General features: G+C 42.4%; 1 protein-coding gene across 1 annotated transcript in view; it reads left to right on the forward strand.

Annotated features, from left to right (window-relative positions):
* The window catches only part of LOC112262102 (MAM domain-containing glycosylphosphatidylinositol anchor protein 2), a 183,723-nt gene extending 165,096 nt beyond the window's left edge, over positions 1-18,627 (forward strand). Inside the window, exons 12-17 of the mRNA XM_024437812.2 lie at positions 2,501-2,521; positions 5,461-5,616; positions 11,535-11,699; positions 16,056-16,186; positions 16,671-16,770; positions 17,681-18,627. Of these exons, the coding sequence (XP_024293580.1) occupies positions 2,501-2,521; positions 5,461-5,616; positions 11,535-11,699; positions 16,056-16,186; positions 16,671-16,770; positions 17,681-17,769 (662 nt within the window). The 3' untranslated portion in view covers positions 17,770-18,627. The remainder of the gene's footprint in view (positions 1-2,500; positions 2,522-5,460; positions 5,617-11,534; positions 11,700-16,055; positions 16,187-16,670; positions 16,771-17,680) is intronic.
* The last annotated feature ends 949 nt before the right edge of the window (positions 18,628-19,576 follow it).

Below are 19,576 nucleotides of genomic sequence, written 5' to 3' on the forward strand. Positions count from 1 at the left end.
CCAAATACTAATTGAGTGTATGTAAACTTCTGACCCACTGGGAATGTGATGAAAGAAATAAAAGCTGAAATAAATAATTCTCTCTACTATTATTCTGACATTTCACATTCTTAAAATAAAGTGGTGATCTTAACTGACCTAAGACTTTTTACCAGGATTAAATGTCAGGAATTGTGAAAAACTGTGTTTAAATGTATTTGGCTAAGGTGTATGTAAACTTCCCACTTTAACTGTATATGGTAAAAGATAACACACTAATTGCTCAGTGGTCTCATATTATACAATAAAAGAGATGCTCAACACTCAATCACGCACTCACACACACACACACACACACACACACACACACACACACACACACACACACACACACACACATACAGTCAACCCCAAACACTCGCAACATACACACCCAGACGCGCACTGCAAGTGGATAGATATGAGAGAGAACATTTTTACACATTCACGTAAAATGACACCGTGACCTCAAATATTTACATATGTATTTTAATCCCCCAGTGATACAACATTGTATATAAACAATGTATCGGACAACTGATGATTCCTCCAAATCTATGACCTGAAATGTTTAATCTCCTTCTGCATGAGTTGTGTCAGGATTGCCAAAGTTATCTCCAAGTTACCTCAGACAACATCTTTTTTTTGTGTGTGTATTCGTTCATTTTATAAACCAGAATCATGATAGTGTATAAACACTCCTATTTGACATCTGAGTGCCTTGAAGAATTTTTGGTTACACTTAATACCTGTGTGTATCTACATACTCCGGGAATACGGTATGCCGCCCAAGCCTTTTAAATACTAGCAGTGCACTTGCTGATTCTAACGAGCAGTGGCACGGCCTACAACTGTCCTCTGGATAACAGCTGTGGCTGAGGACATGCCAGCCACTTCAGTTTGACACACTGGATTGGGTTTCATGTTGGTGTTAAGAGTTAGTTACAGTATATGTTTTTCTATGTGCAACTTTGGTCTCAAGAATCGTGTTCTCTTCTCCATAAATATGGTACGGCAGCTGTTTGAGAAAGAAAACGAGGATATTACCGAAGTGACGCCTACGGGAGAAAAGGAGAATGTACAAAAACATGTTTGTGTAAATACCTTTTCTGATGTAGGCTTAGGAAAACGTGTGTCCGTGCAACTAAGTCCTCCAGATATGCACGCTACCGTACACAACGAGCAAAAGAGACATGCGGCAATTCGAATGTGTATCTAACGATGTTGACTAAATGTTGTGCCTCCTTGCCTACTGCTTCCCTGCCTGCGCAGTGCTTGTGGTCTATCTAGGCACTGAGTGCACAGAGACCCTATCAATTAGAGTCAGCACTAATGCAGAGCATGTTTCCAAGCTAGCAGCATCTGCTCCTCTCCACCAAGGCGACCTCCTTCTCCTCACTGAAGTTGGGAACAGCTGGGTGGTTTAGTAGTGGGGGAAATGGAACCTCCCAATGCATAATTGCGGCTCAGAATAGGGGAAACTATGGAGAAAAAGGCCCATAATGAACATCTGATGCGATTCGCCACAAACCACCAGCCCACTCCTTCGTATTATGCAGTTTCCCAAATTACAATAATTTGATGCAGTCGCAGGCATTTTCAGATTTTAATCCTCAATTGAATCATCAATGAATCAATTGGTGGTTCTCTATACAATTGCTAAATGGGATCATTTCTCTGCATTTACATTTTTTTGACAGATCTCTTTTTGATAATAGTAGCCTTTTCTCTTAAACATCTGCTGTTGTTGTGTTTTCTGATGTTGTTTTTTTTCATTTGCATTATGTTCATATCTGATCATTTATCGTTAGCCAATGGGACGGATGCCTCTGGCTGCACCTTTGTTGGACCGGGCTGATCTCTTACACCATCAAATGGGACACACGGTTTACTCTAGTTCAAACATCTCACCGTGAAATTTACAGCCTGAATACATCTCCCAAACTCCTACTTTGCTTGAAGAATACTCTCTCTACAGGTTAGGCTCTGGAAGTTTATTGGTTGAAATTGGGATACATTTCACATCAGCTATCTCCACTGCAAATGGTTTGAAAATCTCTACCCAGCATGCAGTTCTGCCCTCATTGGGATTAGGAAAGGACTCAGCCACAGTTCCTGGCGAGCACAGATAGGGAAGGTGGTGAATTAAATTAAGAAAGATGCAGGTCTGTATAGTTTACCTGAGTCTTGTGCTTCTTCTCTTCCATTAGCCCTCTGCAGCCCATAAGCCCTCTCTCTCTCCGGAGTAACCTAACCCTAACCCTCTCTCCCTCCGGATGATAAGAGGGGTTGATGGCATGGCCTCACTACTCCCTAGTACTCCGCCTCAAATTAGACTGCAGGGACAAACAAAGTAGTTCTTCCTTTTTAGATTTCCCCACGGCTCTTTTATACAGAGTAGAGATGAAATCTTAGACGCAGGCATTCCTTTCATAAGTTTGAACTCCTAAATGATTCAAGTGTCTTTTGTTTTCTCTTTCAGCTCCAGTCAACCCTCACTTGAGTAAGTATCAGTCCTATGAAATGGACTCCCTAACCCATGGCAGTTTGATATTTAATAAGACAAGCCAACCATAATGTTTTAATTAGCAATGGCCAGAGATTAATAAAAGGTAGGGTTTTTATGTTACACACCATTTTTTATGGTATACACAGTTTATTCATATGAATTATCCGTCGCAATACACAGGTCCTTAATAATGTCAAAAATTAAATATTTCCTATTAATACCGTGTTCATAATACAATATGAGCACATTTCATAACCGTCAATTTTTAATTTTTTACCTTTATTTTACTAGGCAAGTCAGTTAAGAACAAATTCTTATTTTCAATGACAGCCTAGGAACAGTGGGTTAGGTTAACTGCCTGCTCAGGGGCAGAACGACAGATTTGTCAGCTCGGGGATTTGAACTTGCAACCTTTCAGTTACTAGTCCAACGCTCTAACCACTAGGCTACCCTGCCACCCCTGTTTGAAAATACATAAAGTCTATCTCAGTAGTATCTAAGCTATAAGACTCCTGAACAGCTAATCAAAGTTCTACCAAGACCCCTCTTTTACGCTGTTGCTACTCTCTGTTTATTATCTATGCATAGTCACCTTAACTCTACCTACATGTACATATTACCTCAATTACTTCGACTAACCGGTGCCCCCGCACATTGACTCTGTACCGGTATCCTCTGTATATAGCCTCTCTATTGTTATTTTACTGCTCCTGTTTCATTATTTGTTACTTTTATTTTCATTTTTTTAAACTTATCTATTTTTTACGTAACACTTTTATTTCTTAAAACTTCTTAAAGTGTTGTTGGTTATGGGCTTGTAGGTAAGCATTTCACTGTATGGTCTACCTGTTGTATTCGGCTGATGTGACAAATCAAAATTTGATTTGGACTGGCTGATGCTAGCATCGTTTAAATTAAAAGACATTTGTAACGAACTAAATCTTACTCAACTAATAACTATACCTACCCGTCTTAATCCAAAAGACCCCCCAAAAAATCTACATTAATAGGCCTTATCTTAACAAATACACCTCACAAATATATATCTAGTGGGTTATTTGCAAATCAGTGACCACTGCCCTATTGCATTTATCAGAGATACTAGGCTAAAAAAAACCTGACTCCCGTATAATTCTAAAGAGGAAATATAAACACTTCTCAGAGCAAGCCTTTATCCATGACCTTTATTACTCAGAGCTTTTATCCGTAAACTGCATAATGGACCCAGTTTTAGCGTTCGCTTTCTTTTCATACATTTCTTTACCTTCATGGCTGATAAATACGCCCCCGTTAAAGCGACTTAGGGTAAAAAATCAAACTAATCCTTGGTTCTCCAGCGATTTGAAAATCCTTTTCCTGCAAAAGAATCAAGCATAGGCCTTGGCGAGGAAAACTGGTGAAACAGCTGATTGGCTGCTTTTCAGGCAATTGAGAAATAAATGGACCGGAAGAATAAAAAAGGATAAATCTTGGTATTTTCTTGATGCTCTGACAGAGTCTGCTGATGATCCCGCTAAATTCTGGAAAACTGTTAACTCACTTAAACCAGGAAACTCCTCGACTTCCCTGCTGAAACAAATTACATCGGAGTCTGGGATCATCAGTGACCGAACTGAAATTTGTGATGTTTTTTTAATAAGCACTTTATTTCTGCTGGTTTTCTTTTTGAAAGAAAAAATGGCCAACATGATCCTGACCGGTCTATTGTTTCAGCCCCTCGGGGTCTTATACGCACTATCTGCTATAGATTCGAAGAAATCGCTAGGCGCTGACAATCTGGATCCATATTTACTCAAGTGTGCGGCACCTATCATTGCTGGTGTAGTGAGATTTTAAGATATTACAAGGGTCTTTTATACAGCTGAAACTTGTTTTAAATTAAAAGAAAACACATTTTATCATTTTTAATAGGTTCAAAAAGTTGGTTGAAAATACACTTGCACTTACGAGCTTAGATGGCTCTCGAATTAATCAGGTCTCTGCATATAAATACTAAAGGATATGGTTGGCTGATAAACTGTCTTTTAAAATGCATGTTGACGAACTTCGTAAACGGCTAAAAATCAAGCTAGGCTTCCTCTATAGAAACAGGACATGTTTGTCCTCTACAAAGAAGACAAATTGTGCAAGCTACTTTTATGTCTGTTCTAGATTATGGGGATATTATTTACATGCTACGGCATCAACACTTAAACCGCTGGATGCTACTTATCATTGCGCACTCAGATTTATTACGGGCGCTAGATACAGAACTCAACACTGTGTTTTATATCAAAATGTGGGATGGACTTCGCTGTCCATGAGACGAAAACAACATGCTCTCGTGTTTGTCTATAACGCACTTCTGAATAAACTACCTTCTGATTTATCAACACTTCTCAACATTATAATTATAATTCATGAAAACAGGTCTCAAACATGGATTACACTTGAGGCCCATGTGATTTCCACAGAGTTGGGTATGGCTGCCTTTTCCTGTTATGCTCCTTGCCTATGGAATAGCCTGCAGACTAAACTTAAACTTGAGACTCTTGTCGCCCATTAAACATTTATTGGAGGATTTTTATTTTTCTATTTCTTGTAACTGTTTCGGGTAATGCAAGTTCTTGTGCTGTTAGGGGAATAACCTGTTAGGGGAATAACCTGTTAGGGGAATAACCTGTTAGTAGAATAACCTGTTAGGGGAATAACCTGTTAGAGGAATAACCTGTTAGGGGAATAACCTGTGTGTAAATGTAATCTGCTGGTATTTTTTGTGTTATCTGTGATGGTTTAGTGTAGTTTCTTAATCATTGTACCTGAACTGTATGTGTAAACATGTATATGCAGGGCCCAGCTGTAAAAGAGACCTTGGCCTCAGTCTGTTCTTTGTTGAAATAAAGGTAGAATAATAATTAGATTTCTATGTCTTCTCTGTGTGTCCTCCCCATCAGGAGAGTTCCAGTGCAGCTTTGAGGACGAGGCCGTGTGTATGTTCACCCAGGACAAGAGGGATGACTTTGACTGGACCCGACATAGTGCCGCCACCAGAGACACCAAGTATACGCCCAACACAGGGCCCAGCAGTGACCGAGTGGGCTCCAAGCAAGGTTAGCACACACACCAATGTACCTTTACATGCATGCACACTCTCACCAACACAATACAACACTGTGCTCTCTATCTTTCAACCAATTTCTCCATTCTGTTCTGCTCTCAAGTAGTTGTAGAGCACTGCACAGGTCTGAATTTTAAGCCCAAGCCCTACCCATGCCCGCGACACAACGTTCAGGCCCTACCCTACCCAGGCCTGATTGCTTGGGCCAAATTTAAGGCCCAGACCTGCCCAAAACCCAAAATCAGAATTAACTTCCTCCATTAGTAAATCCATTAGCTGCTCCTCTCTGTCTGTCACTCACTCTACATGCACTCTGCTCATGGTGGCTCTGAGTCTGTGAGTATCCATAGCAACGGCTCCACATAGGCTGCTCTTGTCAATGAAGAGACATGAGAGAGAACAGTTAGCTGTTAGCTACTTTTAGTCACTAAACTCAGACAAAACGGAAGGAACATTATTATTTTATGTTAAATAATCTCTCCTGTCTTATATTTGATGAGTTTGAAGCACTTTTGACACCATTTTATAATTTTAGTCAGATATGACTGTACTGCAGCAGCAGAGCACATGCAAAATGTTTGTGATCAATTTAGTGATACCTCAGCCCTTCTCCTTCCCTAGTTACTGATGAGAAAACAGGCCCTACCTGTTTTAGTGATACCTCAGCCCTTCTCCTTCCCTAGTTATTGATGAGAAAACAGGCCCTTCTCCTTCCCTAGTTATTGATGAGAAAACAGGCCCTTCTCCTTCCCTAGTTATTGATGAGAAAACAGGCCCTACCTGTTTTAGTGATACCTCAACCCTTCTCCTTCCCTAGTTACTGATGAGAAAACAGGCCCTTCTCCTTCCCTAGTTATTGATGAGAAAACAGGCCCTACCTGTTTTAGTGATACCTCAGCCCTTCTCCTTCCCTATTTACTGATGAGAAAACAGGCCCTTCTCCTTCCCTAGTTATTGATGAGGAAACAGGCCCTTCTCCTTCCTTCTAGTTATTGATGAGGAAACAGGCCCTACCTGTTTTAGTGATACCTCAGCCCTTCTCCTTCCCTAGTTACTGATGAGAAAACAGGCCCTTCTCCTTCCCTAGTTATTGATGAGAAAACAGGCCCCACCTGTACACTAGATATTGATGAGAAAACAGGCCTTACTCACATCATGGTCAATGTAGTTGACATGTAGTTGACATTGATCATGATGGTGTACAATGATGAGATGATGATGAGGTCCAACTATAGTAAATAGTCATGTCGCTAAATCAAGTCGCTGATTATTTTCATAACGTTGGTACTGCATTCCCAAAAAGAATCAATAGATCGTATTTTCACAAAGGAAGTCAGGAGTAGGTAACTCTGTAAGTGTCTGGGGGAGGAGGGAGGGTAGTTCTGCTGGTGGTGAGCCTCCAGCAGGGCCGGGAGGTTCTCAACTCTGGTCGCCAAATCTATAGTTGTCAAATTAATGAATTTCTACTCGTGTCTCCTTCCATTGAAAATGGCTGATTTCTAGTTGTTAGGTCACAATGAGAATTGTTTGTTAGTGACGGCCTGACAGAAAAACATAGAATCATTTTTTGTTTGACACTGAAATGACAAAAGGACAACCTCAGTCTGTAGCTTTAGCCAGGCCAGTATACCTGGGTGTTTATGTGGAAAACATTTCAAGGACATTTATGCAACTGCATTGATGAATGGAAACCATGTTTTAAACTTGGTTTGAAATGTACTTCCTATTCTCTCCATGTTACCTACAGTACTGATAACCATGCATACAATGCTATGGGATGTGAGACATGGGATGCATTCCCAAAAAGAATCAATAGATCTCTTTCTTAATACAGTATTTTCACAAAGCAACACAGAAGTCAACATAAGGAGTACAATACAATATGTTCTGTAACTCTGAGAAGGCCACTTCTGGGAAGTGTTCATGGTTCTTGCTGTGTACAGTGTTGCCATGGGGAGGAGGGAGGGTAGTTCTGATAGATTGTTTCTGGTGGTGAGCCTCCAGCAGGGCCGGGAGGTCAAGGACAGTGTTCAGGTTTTGTTAAATCGTCATGTACACATGATCTACGTGAGCACACAGTACAATGAAATGCTGACTTACAGGTTTACCTCTCAACAATGCAACAACAATAAGTGAATAAAAGAGGAATTAAAAGCTCAATGACAAAAGGATAAAACATTTGCAAAACATGTAATGCAAGAAGGCACACAAACGGATTGAAGTGCTGAAAGCTAATAAATACAGCCAGTCTAGCTGAAGGCTAATAAATACAGCCAGTTTAGCTGAAGGCTTGTAAATACAGCCAGTTTAGCTGAAGGCTAATAAATACAGCCAGTCTAGCTGAAGGCTAATAAATACAGCCAGTTTAGCTGAAGGCTAATAAATACAGCCAGTTTAGCTGAAGGCTAATAAATACAGCCAGTTTAGCTGAAGGCTTGTAAATACAGCCAGTTTAGCTGAAGGCTAATAAATACAGCCAGTCTAGCTGAAGGCTAATAAATACAGCCAGTTTAGCTGAAGGCTAATAAATACAGCCAGTTTAGCTGAAGGCTTGTAAATACAGCCAGTTTAGCTGAAGGCTAATAAATACAGCCAGTTTAGCTGAAGGCTAATAAATACAGCCAGTCTAGCTGAAGGCTAATAAATACAGCCAGTTTAGCTGAAGGCTTGTAAATACAGCCAGTTTAGCTGAAGGCTAATAAATACAGCCAGTCTAGCTGAAGGCTAATAAATACAGCCAGTTTAGCTGAAGGCTTGTAAATACAGCCAGTTTAGCTGAAGGCTAATAAATACAGCCAGTTTAGATGAAGGCTAATAAATAAAGCCAGTTTAGCTGAAGGCTAATAAATACAGCCAGTTTAGATGAAGGCTAATAAATAAAGCCAGTCTAGCTGAAGGCTAATAAATAAAGCCAGTCTAGCCGAAGGCTGGGAATTATGGGGAGGTGGGCGGTCAGGCTGTGTGTCCACAGCGGACGGTAGTCTCAGAGCTATGTATCTTCGCTACTGGTCAAAAGTTTTAGAACACCTACTCATTCAAGGGTTTTTCTTTATTTTTACTATTTTCTACATTGTAGAATAATATTAAAGACATCAAAAATATGAAATAACACATGGAATCATATAGTAACCAAAAAGTGTTTTTTGAGATTTGAGATTCTTCAAATAGCCACCCTTTGCCTTAATGACAGCTTTGCACACTCTTGGCATTTTCTCAGCCAGCTTCACCTGGAATGCTTTTCCAACAGTCCTGAAGGAGTTCCCATATATGCTGAGCATTTGTTGGCAGCTTTTCCTTCACTCTGTGATCCAACTCATCCCAAACCATTTCAATTGGGTTGAGATCGGTTTGACTGTAGAGGCCAGGTCATCTGATGCAGCACTCCATCACTCTCCTTCTTGGTCAAATAGCCTTACACAGCCTGGAGGTGTGTTGAGTCATTGTCCTATTGAAAAACAAATGATAGCCCACTAAGCACAAACCGGATGAGATGGCGTATCGCTGCAGAATGCTGTGGTAGCCATACTGGTTAAGTGTGCCTTGAATTCTAAATAAATCACAGACAGTGTCACCAGAAAATCACCATAACACCTCCTCCTCCTCATCTTCCTCCTCCTCCTCCGCCCCATCTCATCCTCCTCCCCCGCCTCATCTCCTCCTCCCCATCTCATCCTCCTCCTCCGCCCCATCTCATCCTCCTCCTCCGCCCCATCTCATCCTCCTCCTCCGCCCCATCTCCTCCTCCTCCGCCCCATGGCCTCCTCCTCCTCCGCCCCATCTCCTCCTCCGCCCCATCTCATCCTTCTCCTCTGCCCCATCTCCTCCTCCTCCTCCACCCCATCTCCTTTTCCTCATTTATTCCTCCTCAACCTCCGCCTCATCTCCTCCTCCGCCCCATCTCATCCTCCTCCTCCTCCGCCCCCATCTCCTCCTCCTCCGCCCCATGGCCTCCTCCTCCTCCGCCCCATCTCCTCCTCCGCCCCATCTCATCCTCCTCCCCCGCCCCATCTCCTCCTCCCCATCTCATCCTCCTCCTCCGCCCCATCTCATCCTCCTCCTCCGCCCCATCTCATCCTCCTCCTCCGCCCCATCTCCTCCTCCTCCGCCCCATGGCCTCCTCCTCCCCTCCGCCCCATCTCATCTCATCCTCTCCTCTGCCCCATCTCCTCCTCCTCCTCCCCCCATCTCCTTTTCCTCATTTATTCCTCCTCAACCTCCGCCTCATCTCCTCCTCCGCCCCATCTCATCCTCCTCCTCCTCCGCCCCATCTCCTCCTCCTCCGCCCCATGGCCTCCTCCTCCTCCGCCCCATCTCCTCCTCCGCCCCATCTCATCCTCCTCCCCCGCCCCATCTCCTCTGCCCCATCTCCTCCTTCTGCTCCGCCCCATCTCCTCCTCCTCTTCCACCCCATCTCCTTTTCCTCATTTATTCCTCCTCAACCTCCGCCTCATCTCCTCCTCTCCCCCATTGCCTCTGCCCCATCTACTCCTCCACCCCCTCTCCTCCTCCTCCTCCTCTGCTCCTTCTCCTCCTCCTCCTCTCCGCCTCTGTGTCTCTATGGAGTGTAGTAGCCATGATGGACATCTGCAGCGCTGCGGGGATGGCTGTGACATTTCCTTTAGAGAGCGGGCAGCATTATGAAATATGAGTGTCTGTCACTACCTGCCCATCGACGTATGCCTTAAGGGAACTAGCAGTAACCATTCCCCCAATGTACAATCTCCCGCAATGCTATCCACTCGTTAAATGCCAAAAGCCCCAGCCGTTAAAATAAACCAATTAATTGGGGATACATTTGTTTAAGTGTTTTAGAGCATGTTACCATGGATTATGTCAGAAATAATGCATTGCTTTTAATTATCCAAGGCATTACAATGAAACACATGCAGCTCACAGTTTCCCAACATTCCTTGATCTTTTTTTATCTGATTGGTATCCACGGAGAAGGCTTGTATTATGGATTGCACTGTATACAAGGTCAGACAGAGAATTGCAGTGCAGAAACCTTTCCTGATACCAGAACAGTTTATGGCCTGCTAACGGCAGTGCCTAAGCTGCAAACTTGTAGCAGTTATTATAGAGAGATGAACTCTGCCGTTTGGTTTAGAATTCGGATGTTCTCCCCATTGCAGTGGAACACCAGCACATCCGACCTGGGTTCAAATAGTATTTGTTGTCATTCAAATACTTTATCTTTAGCTGTGCTTGCCTGGCGCAATGAAACCAATAATTCAAAAAGTGCAAAGCCAGCCCTTCTGGCATTTGAGGCAGACTTAATGAAATGATCAACGTATTTGAAAGTAGATAAATATTAATGGAACCCAGGTCAGAATCACAATACCATGGCATGACAGAGAGGGTTACCATGGCAGGACAGAGAGGGTCACCATGGCAGGACAGAGAGGGTTACCATGGCAGGACAGAGAGGGTTACCATGGCAGGACAGAGAGGGTTACCATGGCAGGACAGAGAGGGTTACCATGGCAGGACAGAGAGGGTTACCATGGCAGGACAGAGAGGGTTACCATGGCAGGACAGAGAGGGTTACCATGGCAGGACAGAGAGGGTCACCATGGCAGGACAGAGAGGGTTACCATGGCAGGACAGAGAGGGTTACTTTTGGGGGGTTTACATACAATATGTTGTGTTGTTCGTCAGTGTCATTATTTTACCATCATACAGGTTTCTACTTTGATTGCCATTGTTCTACCATCATACAGGTTTCTACATTGACTGTCATTGTTTTACCATCATACAGGTTTCTACATTGATTGCCATTGTTCTACCATCATACAGGTTTCTACATTGACTGTCATTGTTTTACCATCATACAGGTTTCTACATTGATTGCCATTGTTCTACCATCATACAGGTTTCTACATTGACTGTCATTGTTTTACCATCATACAGGTTTCTACATGTACATCGAGACGTCTCGACCCCGCCTGGAGGGAGAAAAGGCTCGACTGTTGACCCCCACCTTCAACGTCGCCCCCAAAAGCCCCTATGGGACTGTGACGTCCTCTCCAACCTACTGCTTTGGTTTCTACTACCATATGTATGGGAAACACATAGGTGAGATGCCTGGGTGCCAGCACGTATGGCATGTATGGTCTAAGGATGAATGCAAATGGTGCACTGTAGCTCTTTTATCAGGCCAGTCTATTTCAGCTTAGAGGGAGTGTGATTGACCTCTTAAGTATATACCTGCTAGCTTTCAATCAGCATCCACTTGCAAGCGTATCAAATCAAATTGTATTAGTCACATGGGACGAATACAACACGTGTAGACCTTACAGTGAAATGCTTACTTATGAGACCCTAACCAACAATGCAGTTGAAAAAAATATGGATAAGAATAAGAAATTAAAGTAAAAATAATTAAAGAGCAGCAGTAAAATAACAATAGCGAGACTATATACAGGGGGGCACCGGTTAGTTGAGGTAATATGTACATGTAGGTAGGGTTATTAAAGTGACTATGCATAGATGATAACAACAGAGAGTAGCAGCGGTGTAAAAGTGGGGGGGCAATGCAAATAGTCTGGGTAGACATTTGACTAGATGTTCAGGAGTCTTATAGCTTTGAGTAGAAGCTGTTTAGAAGCCTCTTGGACCTTTTATTTTTTTTAACCTTTATTTAACCAGGCAAGTCAGTTAAGAACAAATTCTTATTTTCAATGACGGCCTAGGAACAGTGGGTTAACTGCCTGTTCAGGGGCAGAACGACAGATTTGTACCTTGTCAGCTCAGGGGTTTGAACTTGCAACCTTCCGGTTGCTAGTCCACCGCTCTAACCACTAGGCTACCCTGCCGCCCCAGTAGACTTGGCGCTCTAGTACTGCTTGCCGTCCAGTAGCAGAGAAAACAGTCTATTACTAGGGTGGCTGGACTCTTAGACCATTGTTAGGGCCTTCCTCTGACACCGTCTGGTATAGAGGTCCTGGTTAGCCGGAAGCTGGCCCCAGTGATGTACTGGGCCATTCGCACTACTCTCTGTAGTGCCTTGCAGTCGGAGGCCGAGGTGTTGCCATACCAGGCTGTGATACCAGGCCCCTGCAAAATCTTTTCAGTCTGCTGAGAGGGAATAGGTTTTGTTGTTCCCTCTTCACGACTGCCTTGGTGTGCTTGTACCATGTTAGTTTTTTGGTGATGTGGACACCAAGGTACTTGAAGCTCTCAACCTGCTCCACTGCAGCCCCATCGATGAGAATGGGGGTGTGCTTATGCCTCTTTTTTCTGTAGTCCACAATCATCTCCTTTGTCTCGATCACGTTGAGGGAGAGGTTGTTGTCCTGGCACCACACGGCCAGGTCTCTGACCTCCTCCCTATAGGCTGTATCGTCGTTTTCCGTGATCAGGCCTTCCACTGTTGTGTCGTCAGCAAACTTAATAATGGTGTTGGAGTCGTGCCTGGCCATGCAGTCATGTGTGAACAGGGAGTACAGGAGGGGACTGAGCATGCACCCCTAGGGGCCCCTGTGTTGAGGATCAGCATGGCGGATGTGTTGTTACCTACCCTTACCACCTGGGGGCAGTCAGGAAGTCCAGGATCCAGTTGCAGAGGGAGGTGTTTAGTCCCAGGGTCCTTAGCTTATTGATGAAATTTGAGGGTACTATGGTGTTGAAACCTGAGCTGTCGTCAATGAATAGCATTCTCACATAGGTGTTATTTTTGCCTAGGTGGGAAAGGGAAGTTTGGAGCACAATAGAGATTGCATCATCTGTGAATCTGTTTGGGCGGTATGCAAATTGGAGTGGGTCTATGGTTTCTGGGATAATGGTGTTGATATGAGCCATGACCAACCTTTCAAAGCACTTCATGGCTACAGATGTGAGTGCTACGGGTCAGTAGTCATTTAGGCAGGTTTCCTTAGTGTTCTTGGGCACAGGCACTATGGTGGTCTGCTTAAAACATGTAGGTATTACAGACTCGGACAGGGAGAGATTGTAAATGTCAGTGAAGACACTTGCCAGTTGGTCAGCGCATGCTCGCAGTACACATCCTGGTAATCCATCTGGCCCTGCGGCCTTGTGAATGTTGACCTGTTAAAGGTCTTACTCACATCAGCTGCGGAGAGCGTGATCACACAGTCTTCCGGAACAGCTGGTGCTCTCATGCATGTTTCAGTGATATTTGCCTCGAAGCGAGCTTAGAAGTAGTTTAGCTCGTCTGGTAGGCTTGTGTCACTGGGCAGCTCTCGGCTGTGCTTCCCTCACCTATCCACCACTTCCCTGTTCACTACCTCCCTGATGATTAGATAAAAGTGTTTGCTTACCACTCAAGTTGTACACACACCTTTCTTTTTTAATTTGACAACCACTCAATAACACTTCAATGCCAGAATATCCGAAGCACCCTGAGCGTTGGTGAAAAATGGAAATTGAGCACACTATGGTTTTTACGACCATTCTATTTGAGTATTAATAACTTTGTCCTCCGTCAGATTCTTTTCAGGCTCCCCTGAAGGTTGTCGTCTCACACCCCCTGCTCTCCTGTTGGCGCAGTGTCTTAATCAGACAGACAGTTGCACTTGAGCGATGGGTGTGACCCCTGACCTGCAAGACACGCTTGTAACCACAATTTTCTGCTCCACAAAGCTGTCGCGATTCTGAATAGGACGTGTCAACCTAATCCATTCAGGTCTCAATGGGCCCTCTCTCTCTCTCTGCTCTCTCAGCCTCAGCAACCAGCAGCCAGAGCCAGAAAGGGCTGACGGCTTGTGTCCTAACCTGTCTGTTTCCTTTCACTGGTTTCTGTTAGAGAAAGAAAGGTAACCTGCATTCTGAGCCTTTTTTTAAAATTCTGTGCAGAATGTGAGTGAGTGGGTGGTGGAGAGACTGAGTTCTCATTTGAAGTAGAGGGCATTTTGCAGGAGTCTGTTGTTGGTGTCATTGGATCATCCAGTACGATCCACTTAAGTCTCCCATCACAGGGGAGTGGCATGTCTAGTTTGGCCTCTACATTTTTGCGGACTTTACTTTAGTATTCACTGTATTGTTTTTGCAGACGTGACTCTAGTGTACTAAAGTATTTACTGTAGTGTTTTTGTGGACATGCCTGTAGTATACTATAGTATTTATTGTTGTGTTTTTGCAGACATTACTGTGGTATACTATAGTATTTACTGTAGTGTTTTTGCAGACATTACTGTGGTATACTATAGTATTTACTGTAGTGTTTTTGGAGACGTGCCTGTACTATACTATAATATTTACTATAGTGTTTTTGCCAGAGATTACTGTAGTATTTACTATCGTGTTTTTGTTAGATTATCTTTCACATAGAACTGGGGGCTTTCTCTTGAGGAAGAAATATGTGGAGAAATATGTGGATAATACTGTTGTATTTACTAAAGTATTATACAATATACTATACTAAAATATTCTACAGAGTTTGTCTGGAGGCCGGAAAATTATTTGTACACTGCATATTAACCACAACTAAGCCCAAAAAGAAAGCCCAACAATCATTTCATACCTGAGACACAATCACATATGTCTTCTCTCTTGTGTGAGATTACTCGGGAATAGATTTCCTAAAGTAAACTCATTTTTAGCTGAATTCTTTTATTGTTTTTTTTAACCAAAAACTAAAATCACCCCAAAAATGTTTGTGTAGTGTATTCTACAGTTTACTGCAACATTCTATTGTAAGCACTACAAGATTGAGGGATACTACAGTGTGGAGTAAAGTATTCTACGTTATCAACCGGGTGGTTTGAGCCCTGATAGCTGATTGGCTGAAAGCCGTGGTATGTCAGGGGTAGGACAAAAACATTTATTTGTATTTCTCTGATTACATTGGTAACCAGTTCATAATAGCAATAAGGCACATAAGGGGTTTGTGGTATATGGCCAATATACTACGTCTAAGGACTACAGTTTACTACAGTTTACTACAGAATTCCCTATAATCAGGGGCTTTCTATAGAGTACTACTATAGAGTACTTCTATAGAGTACTGTAGTATTCTATAATAAACTGTAGTATTTTTTCATGTGGGTCTACACATCAGAGCACACTATTTGGCATCACCTCGTAAGCACTGAAAAGAAACATACAAGATTTGACTTTCATGATCATCACTTGACAAATGAATTATATTGTCAAATGAATCCATTGTGATACAATCCACTCTTTCAGTAAAAGCCACCACTCAATAAGGGGAGGTTAATGTGTAGACCCCTTGAATCATTTAGTATTTGCAGTAATGAGCTGTTATGTGTTTTTTTTTTTATCAGGTCAATTATTAATAATTAAATAAGTATAATCTATAAATAAAGGAGATGTGCTACTGTGACGAGGCCATAGATGATATCAGACTTGGGCTCAAATTGGACTTGAAATCTTTCAAATACATAAGCTGTGCTTGACTGAGCTTCCCTGGCACAATGTTGTCCTTAAAGGGCTTTATGTTTTCTCCTCTAGGAGCGTTAAATGCTTACTTACGACAGAAGGGCCAGTCGGGCGCAGACAGTTCCGTGTGGACCCTGGTCGGGAACCAAGGAGACCGATGGAAGCAAGCCAAAGTCAACATTCACCCAACAGCCTCTTTCCAGGTGGGTACAACTCTATGGGAGGAGCAATAGGTCACCAATGCAGAACTACGGTGGCCCTAAGGTGCAAAAAAGTACAAAACTGCCTTCATATGTGCTTCCTCTCTTATTCAGATGTCTTATATAAGCATTTGTCTTATATATTTTTGCTATATGCTTCACAGAATGAGTAATTATTTGTGTTATTTTTTAAATTGTATTTAACCTTTATTTAACTAGACAAGTCAGTTAAGAACAAATTGTTATTTACAATGACAGCCTACCCCGGATGATGCTGGGCCAATTGTGCACTACCCTATGGGACTCCCAATCACATCCGGTTGTGATACAGCCTAGAATCGAACCAGGGTCTGTAGTTACGCCTCTAGCACTGAGACACAGTGCCTTAGACCGCTGTACCACTCGGGAGCCCATTTGTAGCAGGAAGACATTTAAGCAGTTGGTTTTAACATGTTTTGTCTTTGTCTCGCTTATCCTGTTTTGGTAGTTGGTTCTGGAAGGAATTCGGGGTCCTGGAATAGAAGGGGATATCGCCATTGATGATGTCACCATTGAGGAAGGAGAATGTAAAGACCCTCCACACAACAGTAAGTGCTTTTTTGGGGAGGGGGAGGGGGGCATGACCTATACGTCAACCAGAACCAATCAATCAGGAAGAGGCAAGCCTTATAACATACGTTTATAACATTCTTCTTAAGGAACTATAAATCAAGGACTGAATCCGGTATTGTTAGTTCTTCGAAAAACAGGTTTACTCGCCAAGAGTATAAGCCACTGTATTTTTGTTTCAGGCATCGTCAGTGAAAATACATTTTAGAAGTTATGAAAAAACATCTGCTTCAAAAATATTATGCATGCCAGAAAATTGTACTCTCTGATGATTGGCCTAAAAATTAAAATATTTTGTGCAATAGCAAATTTTTATTCCCTCATTACTTACATTACTTCAATTGGTAATGCCTTTTAAAATTATGTTAACTATCCTCCCAAATGGTAGATATCAGCATCTTACATTAAAATATTAGGCTTTAGCAGCTCTGTCGCTTGTACACTGGAGACTGTCGGCTGGGTCTCTTTACTGATTAACAAGGTTCAGTACAAATACTACTAATGGGAATGTTTTTAAGAACCTCTTAACTGAATTTGCTCATATAGTACTTGATGTATTTCGTCAATAAGCATTATTAATGCTTGATGCTGAGCTGCCACTGAAGTATTGTGAGTCTACATTGAGAGAAATCACAATGCATCTCTATATACCAGAGGAGACTCCTCCAGAGAAGAAGAGTACGGTCCTCCTCAGAACAACTAAAAACAATCATATGTATTCTAGTCTTCCTTAAATCAAATACGGAATTGTACATGTTACCCACACGTCATCCCATTAGCTCAATTAAATCGTTTTGAAATTATTTTCATACATCATCCTTATCTACATCACCAACTGTATCTCTTTCTTTCTCTACTTTCTCTTTCTATCTTTCTCTATCCCTACAGATCTGAGATCACTGTCTCCTCCCACCGCGCACCATATATGTCAGTTCTTGGTCACACTGACCCTGGTGTTTGTGGGTCATCAGAGGTGACCCCTCTCTCTCAGGAGGAGCAACCTGATGCCGGCCCCACCCCTGTGGAAGAATCTGCAGACTTTGACTGTCTAAACCCCCAAAACTACCAAAGATTCACTCCTCTTCAGTCTTCAGGAGAGCAGCAGCAGTCCAGCGCTGGTCCAGGGTGGAGCATGCAGGAATAAATTTTAAAAACTCAGTCAATCTTGTTTTTTTTCTGAAATATGCACAGAGAGCATTCCAAGGTCAGGACTCCAGGGTCAGGATGGAGAGCCGGGTTCTCCATAGTAGACGGTCCAGTAGTAGGGGCTACACCTAATTCTCCCCCCCACCCCCAGGTGAAGCGAGTCGAAGCAGAGTGTGGGTGCCATCATTGTGTATATTGGCTCAAGGATCGGAACGGAATGGTACATTTCTGTAAAGCACAAGGACACATGATGTGGTCCCATTTTTTTCTTCCCATTTTCCATATGTTATTCGTTTGCTGCTTGTCAAGGCCAAGGAATAACTATAATTCATTGCTTAATGAGATGGGTGTTGAAGAGGTTGATTTTATGTTAAGAGTGTAAATGTACGAAATTCACTCAATAACCCACATTGACCCGAAGCTATTTTCTCATGAATATGTTAGAGACTGCTATTCCTCTTTGTGTTGTCGCTTTAACCCCTTTTAAAACTCAGAGGCTGCCTAGGGTCGGTTTCAAAAAAATATGTATGAACAAACACGTGCATACCTTCTACCCAGAGGCTAAACTTCGACTGCTTAGTGCATTATATGCATATCTGTAAGTCAATTCATCACAATTATTCCTCTGTGTTTTTTTTTTTGAGGTTGCTTAAAATGTTGGTTTCATTAAAAAGTGCATACACTGGTTACTCTACTATGTAGTGGCTGAACTATGGTGTGCCTGGTGTAAACAACCTCTGGACCTTTGCACTCCTCCTCACAGTCAACTCTATCAGATCCTTTCGACCTACTGTAGGGGCTTCTCTGTGTCCCAGATGCACATTAAATATCTCTTTCATTATCTAAACAGGATTGATGAGGATTTTTAAAGCTAAAGTAGTCTTGCTTATATTAACAATGGTTGTTGCAATCCAGCCATTTGTATGAAAGGTTAGCATCTCTTTATTTCCCTTTCTATTACCTAGCTTCTCCTTTCACCTCCTGACCAATCACTAATCGGTCAGGTCACATGTAGTGCTTAAAGACCAGGGCCCGGTTTCCCAAAAGCATCTTAAGGCTAAATTCATCGTTAGAAACTTCTTTAAGAGCATGGTTAAATCTCTGAGCTGTTTCCCAAAACCATCGTTCTTAACATGGCACTTGAAAATGCTTGAAATCTAACCACTAGGGTAGCCTAGTGGTTAGAGCGTTGGACTAGTAACTGGAAGATTGTAAATTCAAACTCCCGAGCTGACAAGGTACAAATCTGTCGTTCTGCCCCTGAACAGGCAGTTAACCCACTGTTCCTAGGCCATCATTGAAAATAAGAATTTGTTCTTAACTGACTTTCCTTGTTAAATAAAGGTTAAATAAACTTGCCTCGGACCACTCGTAGTACATGTGCGTCGGTAGATGCTTTTTTTGCCCTCCTGCGTCACTCTATAATCAGAAAATCTCTGCTTAACATAGAATCACATGGTTATCTGCGCCGATAAAGTTGACTACAAATACAAAGTTGCCAATGTCTTTTCAATTGATACAATATCAAGATGCTTGAAATTAAAACCGAGATGACTGCATTCAAATATAAATACAGTAGGCTATAGGTCTATTTCAATCACTTTGAAATACTATATATTTCATGTTCAATCAATTGAG

The sequence above is a fragment of the Oncorhynchus tshawytscha genome, linkage group LG11 (assembly GCF_018296145.1).
Source record: "Oncorhynchus tshawytscha isolate Ot180627B linkage group LG11, Otsh_v2.0, whole genome shotgun sequence".
Classification (NCBI taxonomy): Eukaryota; Metazoa; Chordata; class Actinopteri; order Salmoniformes; family Salmonidae; genus Oncorhynchus; species Oncorhynchus tshawytscha.